At 41.7% G+C, this 9,955-nt stretch overlaps 1 protein-coding gene across 1 annotated transcript in view; it reads left to right on the top strand.

Moving 5' to 3' along the window:
• Positions 1 to 444: 444 nt before the first annotated feature.
• The window catches only part of DOCK10 (dedicator of cytokinesis 10), a 127,779-nt gene continuing 118,268 nt past the window's right edge, over positions 445 to 9,955 (top strand). Inside the window, exon 1 of the mRNA XM_010001659.1 lies at positions 445 to 609. Coding sequence (XP_009999961.1) covers positions 445 to 609 — 165 coding nt within the window. The remainder of the gene's footprint in view (positions 610 to 9,955) is intronic.

Raw genomic sequence — 9,955 nt, 5'->3', positions numbered from 1 at the left:
CAGATGTTTGCTATTTTGCTACATATGACTTTTTCAAGAAGGTATTTAAACTGATGCTGCCAGTTGTTGTGGATGCCTCTGTGTGCGTTTAATGAACAGCTGCCTCTTTCAAACTAGGAATTTTAATACTTTCAGTTCCACGAAACTGGAATCAGAGGAGGCGGCTGATCGTACAAGAGAGGGAGCACGTTTTCTCATGTGAATTCAGAAGCAGGGAGGGAGAGAGAAAAGCATCGTAATATTGCGTGTGTTTCAGTGGATCAAATCTTTCCTCTGTCTGCATCCAAGCTATTTGGTTGTGATCAGATGATCAGGGCTCAAGGAAGTGATTGGAGAGCGAGCTGGCTGCAGCTGCACTGTAGGCTGTTTTCAGGGACAAGGAGCCACTGTTTTTCAAACACAGCATAAACATAGAAGTTATTTTGTAGGCTTCAGGATGCAGATATGGGTTGTGCTGCCAGCATTGTTCTGCTCCAAGCCTTTCGTTCTGTGGTACAGAGGAACTGTCCACATATCTGCGGGCGACGACGGCAAGAGGAGTTGTCACATGAAATCCTGCCACTGGATAGTGATGATGAAATGAGCAGACCCAGGACTCTCATCATAATGGTACGGTATACTTTAATTGGCAGAGGTGACAGAATCATCATTACAGATGTTATGTGAATATATTTTTTTCCTTTAGCTGTGTTCATAGAAAGAGATAATAGACAGGCTGTTTGTCACAGTAGGTTAATTTGCTGGTAGATTTGCTGTCTCAGTTGTGAAGCAGAGCTGAAATATTACTTTATAGGTGAAGCTGTGAGTTACAAATAAGCTCTAGATAAAGTAAATGTCTTGTTGTTTAATTGTTGCTGGGTTTTGTTGCTATATGTCAGATAGACAGCACTGGAGCCGGTAGTGTGCTTATGTTTTATTTCAGCCTTGGAATTCAGACAGCTTAGGAAATGTTTACTATGTCTGTTCATCATAAAAACAAAAACAAATCCAAAAGCCAAGCAAAACAAAAACCCTTTACTTTCACCCAGGATGCAGTTGGAATTTGTATCAAGTTATATGCAAATAAACTCCCATCTATCTTTGCTGTAAACTGGTTGCAGCAGTAAAATGTTTGCTGGATCACTGCTTTCCGGTTTGTTGAGTTGTCTCTGTTCTTTAATGAAGGGGGCTTGAAAGGCTCTTAATCTTTGAGAGTCATTTTCTTTCTGAATTGAATTGGATTATTTTTATTTTGTGGTGGCAATATAATAAGCATTATAGGTTTATTATGAATAAATGACAGGGTTGTTCCTGATTGTAAATCACTGCTTCAGAATGAGCAATGCACTTACTGCTTAGTTCCTGCTCTTCCTTGCCAAATACACATATGGTGAGTGTTTCCAGAACCCTAGAGCAGTTTGGGTCTGAGGTAGCAATGATTTGGTACTTCAGGGCTCTCACTTGATAAAAATGTTACCAAGACACTGCAGATAGTACTTTTGTCAGTTTGTAAGGGCACTTGAGTATATAGTTTGAGTGGTAGAGATTGTTTGTTGTTCATATGAACTGTGTTATGATAAAGTCCAAAGTGCATCCCCCTGACACTGCACCCTATTACACAGAACACTAACTTAGTTGTAAGTGGGTGATGGTAACATTAGGGAATGTAATAGCTGTCGAGATCTAGCAGTGGTTTGAAGAGAGCATTGCTGCCCACAGAGATGTGTGGTACAGTCATGGCAACTACAGCATCTAGGACCCTCAGCTGAGGGTATTATCCAGTGTGTGAGGGAGGCTAATGGTCATAAGGAGGAAGGGGATGGTTTTCATTATTATGAAGCTGATCTTAAACTTCTTTTGCTTCAAAATCCTGTATTTATAAAACCAAACTTTATTTTTCTTTTCGCTTCCATGTTATGGTTAAATAAATAACCTCAACAGCATCTAAATAACTTTCTACTTCCTGGTAGTAATTTCAAGCATAATGAAGTGAGAAGGGTCTGAAAGAAGTCGTAGCATGTCTGAGTATGAATCATTTATGCAAGTTGTTTCAGTCCTTGGAAGAAAAGTGTAGTCTTGGGTGTCATGGCAGCAAACAATGTACCAGCCTCCCCAAACCCAGATGCAGTTATCAGCAGCTTGATTTGCAGTTGTTCATGTGATAAATCCTGGGAGAGCAGTGCTCCAAGATCTACAGCAAAGGTTCCTGGGCTTTCAGTGAAGTGAAGCTCTACCACAGTGTGGAGGGAGCTGTGGAAGCTGTCCAACACTCCCTAGAGCTAGGGGTACCCAAAGGAGAGGCATGCTGATCTGACAGTCAGATGGTCTGTTACTGATGTTAGATGTGGGCTTTTAGGGATCCCCTCCCAATCTCAGACACATCCACTTATCAAAGTAATGGGCACTTTGTTTCCCATAGCAACAGTTAACTGGTCTTTGTCACATAAAAAAGGCTGCCCTTGCCAAGAAGATCTGTGGGATCATTTTTTCCCCCTCGATCCTTTGAGAAGAAGACAAGCAGTTCAGCCCTGTCACAAGGATAGTGTAGGTGCAGGCAGGTACTTTGCAGGAAAGCTCTGCAAAATGATCTTCCCTCACATGTCTTTGTCTCTTCTGAATGTGTATAGAAACAGGTAATCATGTAACTATCTAGAATAATTTGCCATTGAGCTTTGCAGTTAGGTTTAGTCATGATGTGGAGACCTGGCAAGCTGAGAACGAAGTGCTGCCTCGGAGCACTTCTGTGTCAGAGATGGATGGTCCTGTTTCCTCCAGAATTCATGTTACTTGAAAGAGCAACATGATAAAGAGGGTTGGAGGCTACTGGACCTTAATAAAGCATATGTTACAGTCATAACATTGTTTTTTCCCCTGGGTCTGTTGTAGATCACTGGAGTTTGTCTGGATAATACCGTGGAGACAACTGTGTAGACAAGCAAAGAGTGTTTAGTTCACAGTGTCATTATGCACATTGTACAGATGCCAAGTGCTAAACTGATCCCAATAAGATTACTGAATTTTCATGTCTGAGAGCAGTGAGTGATTGCGGTGCTGAAAGAGGAGAGACAAGGCAATCCTATAATGAAGAATATCTGAAATATACTTACATGCCTGGGTGCAATCACCAGAGGTTGTGGGCTCCTGTCAGGTGAAGATCCAACAATTTATCCTTTCATGCCTTCATATGAAGTAGTCCTCCTCTTTGCAGCTTATATGCCACTGGTTATATGCTCCCTACTGAGAGGGTTAGTATTTGATAGGGATTTCAGCAGATAAACCACCACCTTTTTGAATCGTTTCTTAAAGACTCTAGGCTGTGCTGTTTGTTTTTGTAAGATTGCCTGTCCCATGTGAAGTAAAAGAGAAGGCTCCAGGCAGACCTTCCAGTACCTGAAGGGAGGCTGCAAAAAAGCTGGGCAATGACTTTTTACAAGGGTGATAGGGTGAAGGTTAATGGCTTTAAACTGGAAGAGGGGAGATTTAGGCTAGACGTTAGGAAGAAATTCTTCACAGTGAAAGTGATAAGACACTGGAACAGGTTGCCCAGAGAAGTTGTGGATGGCCCATCCCTAGAAGTGTTCAAGGCCAGGTTGGATGGGGCTCTGAGCAACCTGGTCTAGCGTGAGGTGTCCCTGCCTGTGGCAGGAGATTTGGAACTAGATGATCTTTAAAGTCCCTTCCAACCCAAACTTTTCTAGGATTCTATGATAAAAGTAAAATGTCAAGGTTGCCTTGATATGTAAAGTAATCCTGCAGCAGGGAGAACAGCACTTTACCTTAAAATACTTCCACAAAGTATAAAGCTCTGTAGGCATGTGCTGTTTTCCTTTGTTAATCCCTGAAAGGGAACATTCTTGTAGGATACTCTTGTAGGAACTGTGCTTTGCCAGTGGCACTCCAAGTGGGAGATGTGGGTGCACTCCAGGAGAAAAAAGGAAGAAGGCCCAAGTACAGCCTCCAGCTTTTGCCTAACTGGCCACCTACCAATCACTACATGAAACGTTCAGACATCACAGCAGGTATATCTAGCATTCTGGTCTTTGCAGAAAGTGAAAATTGATGTGTTTATTCACAGAAAATGTTTTCCTCTTCAGTTTGTCAGTTTAGAAATCTGGTGTTATCCTTAGGCAATACAGATTAATAATCAGGTTTAGATCTTGGCTGGATCCACAGAGCAGGGAAAGATGTCAGGAAGACAGAACTGGAAATTCTTTGTCAATGAATACTGTGTGTCAGTTTTGCTTGGACACAATCCTGGGAGTTGCCAGAGACAGGCAAAATAAATATCCAAACAACCTCTAACTAGATGTACAAGTTGAATCAGTGTGTTTGGTGACTCTGCATTTAAAAGGCCACTTTGTTTTCTGTACCTCTAAGAGTCTGTAAGAGTAGGTAAGTCCATGAGATGTTGAGGTTTGAGTCTAGAGTGAATGCAAGTGACTCTATGTGCTGTTTCTGAAGAAAAAAAAAAAAAAAGAGAGAAGGAAGATGCCTGAGGGAAGAAAATTTAGTGCACAGGGTTTGGAGTGGGGGCAGTAATATTTAGGGTGACTGCTTTTGGAACTTGAGACTTGAAAGGAAGTTGAACTTAAATCTAGTAGTTCATTCTTTGTTTTCTCATGTGATTTATCATGAACCATCGCAGCTAAAATGTGTGAGGAAGATAAAAGAAAAGGAAGATATTTGAGAATATGATCCTCCTCTGCACCCCCTTCCCACCTGCCCTTAGTAAACAGCTACACAAAAATGGGCTAAAATGTTTTGCATTTTGGTTAAAAAATTGTAATTTGAATAGATGTGTTAGGTTAAACACAGCACCAGCAAGGTGACAATATTCAGTTTTTAATCTCTGAAAAGAGACAGATTTCAGAGGTTTTCTCTGCTCCTTCCAGTGACAGAAGTAGTAAGAGAACCTCCCCTGCTGCACAGCTGCAGGGTGGCTGTTCTGCTCTGACGTACAGGCGGGGCTGGGGCGCTGCCTGAGCTGCTTCTCCAGTCACTTAGTCTTCTAAAAGCAGCAGAAGCACTGCACGGCTTTGAGAATTGTTCTCATCTAATGCTGAAATTTACCTCCCTTGTTGTGTCTCTTAAGCTTTGCATGATCTGTGTGAATTTTATGTTTCTAGTTGAAATAACTCAGTGCACTCATTTCTTCATTTCTATGCACTTTCCTACTGAAAATGTGTAAAATGTGTACCAAGTACTATCAGTGATGGCAACCCTCAGAACTGCAAGATCTCCAACTCATGATTTAGTGTTTTGGGGGTGTTTTTTTTGTAGAGGGGAATGTGTCTGTGTGTATCCAAATTGGGAAGGACTTGGAGTAGTTTTGAAGGTTGTCAAGAAGTTCAACTCTGGGCAGAGAAGGGTGTTCTCTTCTGTTGTCTTGGAGGAGGGATTGTCTTTGTAAAACGAGACTACCTAGGGCTGTAAAGTTCAAAAGAAATATTTAAAATATTTGTCTTTTAGTTCAAGTCAGAAACTACAATGTGCAATGTGTTTTTAAGCAACAAAAATAAATGTATGTGGCTTTATTTGACCTTCATCAACTTCCACTTCAGTGCTTGACCTCAGTGGGAACAGAAACAGGCCCATGTTTGAATAAGTGAATAACATTAGTGTGAAGAGGGAACGTAGTAAGTGATGCACAAAATGCAATTCTATTTCAGAGCCATTTTTGCAACTGTTCTTGTTATCTTTGTCGCTTAATTTGCCTTCATCCAGAGAAAGACCACGAAGGTGATCAAAGGGCTGAAGCACTTCTGCTATGAAGACAGGCTAAGAGAGTTGGGGATGTTCAGCCTGGAGAAGGCTCCAGGGAGACCTTAGAGCATCTTCCAGTACGGAAGAGGGCCTTCAGGAAAGCTGGGGAAGGGCTTTTCACCATGGAGGGTAGTGATACAACAAGGAGTAATGGTTTTAAACTGAAAGAGGGCAGATTTAGGTCACCCATCAGGAAGAAATTCTTCACTATGAGAGTTAATAAGGAACTGGAATAGGTTGCCCAGTGAGATTGTGGATGCCCCCTCCCTGGAGGTTTGGCCAGGTTTGATGAGACTTTGTGCAACCTGCTCTGGTATGAGGTGTCACTGCTCAAAGCAGGGAGGCTGGAACATGATGATCTTTAAGGTCCTCTCCAACCTTAACCATTCTATGATTCTGTGACTGCACAAGAGCTCTGGTGGTACCTGCAGGGCCTTTATCAGCTCTTCCCTTCGGAGGCCAGGAGCTCAGCACTGTTTGAGCTGAGCAGCATAGAAGGGATGGATTCCATCTGTCTTCTTCAGAGCAGTGTTTGTTCTTCTCTGCTGATATACCTTTGGTTTGGTTATAAACAGTCACAGTTTAGGCAGCAGCTATGGCTCTTGGTATAGTATTTTAAATACAGAAGAGAATGACCCAAAGCTGCAGATCTATTTTCATACTTTAAAGCATTTCAATTTGAAGTGTGCATATGGTTGAAAAAGAGAAGGCATTAAAAACAGTGTTCTTCCTCTGAGAAAATCTTCTCCACTTGATTTCAGTACTCTAAGCAACAATGTTTTATATTGCTTTCAGTTCTTATTAGTGTTGCAGCAATGTGTGTAGTATGACAGTATGTGGAATGGAATTATTATGAATCTGTCAACTAAATTTTGATGACAGCAGATGAAGAGTGTGGACTCAAAACAATGAAAACATCCTCCTAAATAGGATATATTTTTTTTTTTTTTTTTTTTTTTTTTTTTTTTTTGAGAAGCAATCTATTTATTTGTAAGCAGTGTGTACCTGAAAGAGTAGAGTATGAATTAAAGGAGCACAGAAAAGACTGTAAGTAGTAGTTCTTGGGAGTGCTTTGGGAAGGCTTTGTAATTTTATGCATTTCACGAAAATCACAATATATGATGCATGTTGAAACTGCTTCTTGGGAGAGAAGATTGCCATCTTGTCTTTAATCAAGTTACTCTGCCTTTCTTTAGGTCAAAGAGAAACAAATGCACAGAAGAAAAAAACAAAACACTTCAGGTTTTTCAGGCATTGTCCATCTGCAGCCATGCTACTTTGTGTAATAAGGACATTTATAAAAATATCTATGCACACATGCTTGATTTGTTGCAGTTTTGCTTATGATGCTCTGTCTGCAGTTCTGCTTGGCTCTAGCTCTGATGGGATGTAGCAAGTGCCAGCTTTCCATGTTTCCCTTTATAGTTTTGCCCCTTGGATCTTCCGAAGAGGAAGGTAGGAGAGTTCAGAAAAAACCCCAGTTATCTGGCTGGTCTGGGATTTTGGAATTGGGTGAGCTATGGTTATAGGAAGTTTAGGGTATTTATTTATTATAATGCCCTTGTACACCACATCAGCCATGAGTGCAGATCTTGCATTTATGTTTGTCTGCTTTCCTCTGTTTATAACAATTTAAAATACTTTAATAGATTCTAAAGACAAGATAAACTCTGTAAAAATAGAGATGAACACAGATTGAAATTGCAAGTGCTAGGCATAGGATGAACCATCTAAAATAATCACAGTAATATCTTTGCAGTTTTTAAGACTTCAGTAAAATGCTTTGAAATGTATTTCACAGAGAATGTATAGAGGTATTTTGTGCTGTCAGTAAACAGTGTAGTACTGGACAGAAATAGAAAACACACATTTGGTCACATATTTGTGACCAGCAGCCTCTGGTTGTATTTCTGTTTTTCTGTGCACATCTTGGGCTGCACAAGTAGTTCCAGACTCATAACTCGGGTCAAATAATTTGATCTTTTGCTTCCAACAGCAACGTTTTGGTAATGGGATGTGTGACTGCCCCTGGCACTATACTGACCAGGCTGTATGAGTAGGTTATGTTGACAGCTAGTATCTCCAGAAGTGAAGTGGAAGCAGTGATCCTGCCTGCTGCCATATCTTAGCAGAGAAGTGTTGTCCCACGCAGCTCAAGCTCTATTACTGAAACATGTCTCCATTAGTGGTACTGCTGCCCACAGCTTGCAGGAGGCAGATTTGGGCAGTGCAGGCAGTACATATGAACCAGAAGGATGCAGAAACCTACCTGTGAAGTGTCATGCATGCTCCCAGCATGGCTTAGGGGTTTGCTCTGCGTTACCAGGAGTGTGTGCCTGTGGGCAGCACAGCTGGAGCACAGACCTGCGCTGCACAGGGCAGCCAGAGAGCCTGTGGCTGGGGCATGTACAGCAGGGTGGCCACAGCAGCATTTGTCTTCTTAACATCCATGCACTGTCCTTGGCTCAGGCTCTGGTAGACTGGTTGTCTTCTGCTGAGTGTGGTGAGCTGCAGCTGGTTCAAGAAGCATACAAAGGAACAGTAGATGAAACTCATGCCTTTGGAAAACAATATTAGTGCCAGTCCACAGCCCTTTCCTCTCACTGGTATTAACTCACCACTGGCTGCACACTGAGCCAGGCTGGGCTTTATTTTTCATTACAGGATTCTCTGAGTAAAGCTGATCCGGATTTAAGTGCATATAGCTGAGTCCAGAGTCCATTTCAGGCCTTTGGCTGCTAACACAGGGGTATTGATTTAGCTTGGAAACAATTATGCCTTATAAGAGGTACACTGAGTGAGGAAGGGAGCTGTAAAGAAAACAGGCCTGTGGAGAACATCAGCCAGCTGAAAGTGCTGCCAAAGAGCCACTGGGAGAGGCAAAGGGGAGAAGGAGACCTGTAGAGGCAAAGGCTGAGTAAGAGAGAAAGAGTTCAGTAGTAAGAAAAGAGGGAAGCCAACTGGAAAATGCCATTTCTTCTCATCTGAAATTAATTAGACACACTACTATTAAACTTTGCTAAGACTTGAGTTTTGAGGGCAAGCCACCACACATCAAGATATTCTGATACTGCTTTTTTCTCCTTTCTGATTCTTACCAAAAGCTTGGTTTTTGCTTCACAGTTTTGCTCCTCCCTTGCCATTCTTCCATGCCTTCCTTCCCAAAGTAGAAAACCATCTTCTGCTTTGACTTCAGAATAAATGCAATCCATTCCCCCCCTGAGTGTATTGAAAATCAGAATGGAGCATGGCAGAAGCATTTCTGATATTTCTCACTTCAGTGAAGTTTCTTCTTTAAACAGTAATCTGAATGCACTGTATCTAAACCAAGTTTAAATAATTTCAGAATTCCAGTTTGGCACATTTCAGCCAAAAGCCTTATGCAAAATTTCATTGCTTATGAGAGGTGAAGAGATCTATCTCTGAGCCTTCATCTCCATGTTTCATACTCCTCCATCTATCAGAATAATTTGGTTTTAATGCATGTGGAAAGTCTTTTTTGCTCCATAGCCTCTCCAGCAACCTCTGGGCAGCAAAGCGAAGTAATGTGGTATAGTGCAAGAGGAGTCATTTCACTTAACAGCAACTGCCAAACCCTTCCACCATCAGTTGTGGCAGGAAGATAAGTTGAGGAGTGGATGCATTGAGTACATGTGTGGTGTAAATTGGTGTTGTTACTTTGTGCTGTAAAACCTGGTGTGGTGAGCACTGCTGGTCTGATCTTTCTCTGTGCATCCCAGGGGGGTTGCCACCTGATATGTAAAAACTCTCAAGAGATTCTGACTTCTAGATTACATTTCCTGAATCATACAAGGTTTTGATTAAAGGCATCACCACCTCATGACTATTAGATGACTATTGCCAATGTGTGGGTGAATACAGACTAGTTCCAGGTTGCAATAATGCTCCTGTAGCTTAAGAGGAACTGAACAAACAGAAGCAAATGGTTTTGATATTCCCTGAGCTAAAGAAAGGTTTGTAAAGGCAAAACGCAGGGTTTCATTTTGAAGGCTAAGCAGCACTTCAACGTATTTGAGCCTGTCAGCTAGTGCTACTGGCAGCTCTGCTTTTGTGACTGAAACTAGAAATTAATTTTCTGCCAAAGTGCCCAAGTAACTCAGCTCTTGTGTATCACAGCACTGTTGTTTCAGAAACACAGAAGCAGGTCTCCTATCTTCAGAGGGTTTGGAGCTAAGGAAGATGGAGAAAGAGT

The sequence above is a fragment of the Chaetura pelagica genome, unplaced genomic scaffold, assembly GCF_000747805.2.
Source record: "Chaetura pelagica isolate M959 unplaced genomic scaffold, ChaPel_1.0 scaffold207, whole genome shotgun sequence".
NCBI lineage: Eukaryota > Metazoa > Chordata > Aves > Apodiformes > Apodidae > Chaetura > Chaetura pelagica.
The sequence above is the reverse complement of the archived record's forward strand: the minus strand, read 5'-3'. Positions and strand labels throughout refer to the sequence as shown.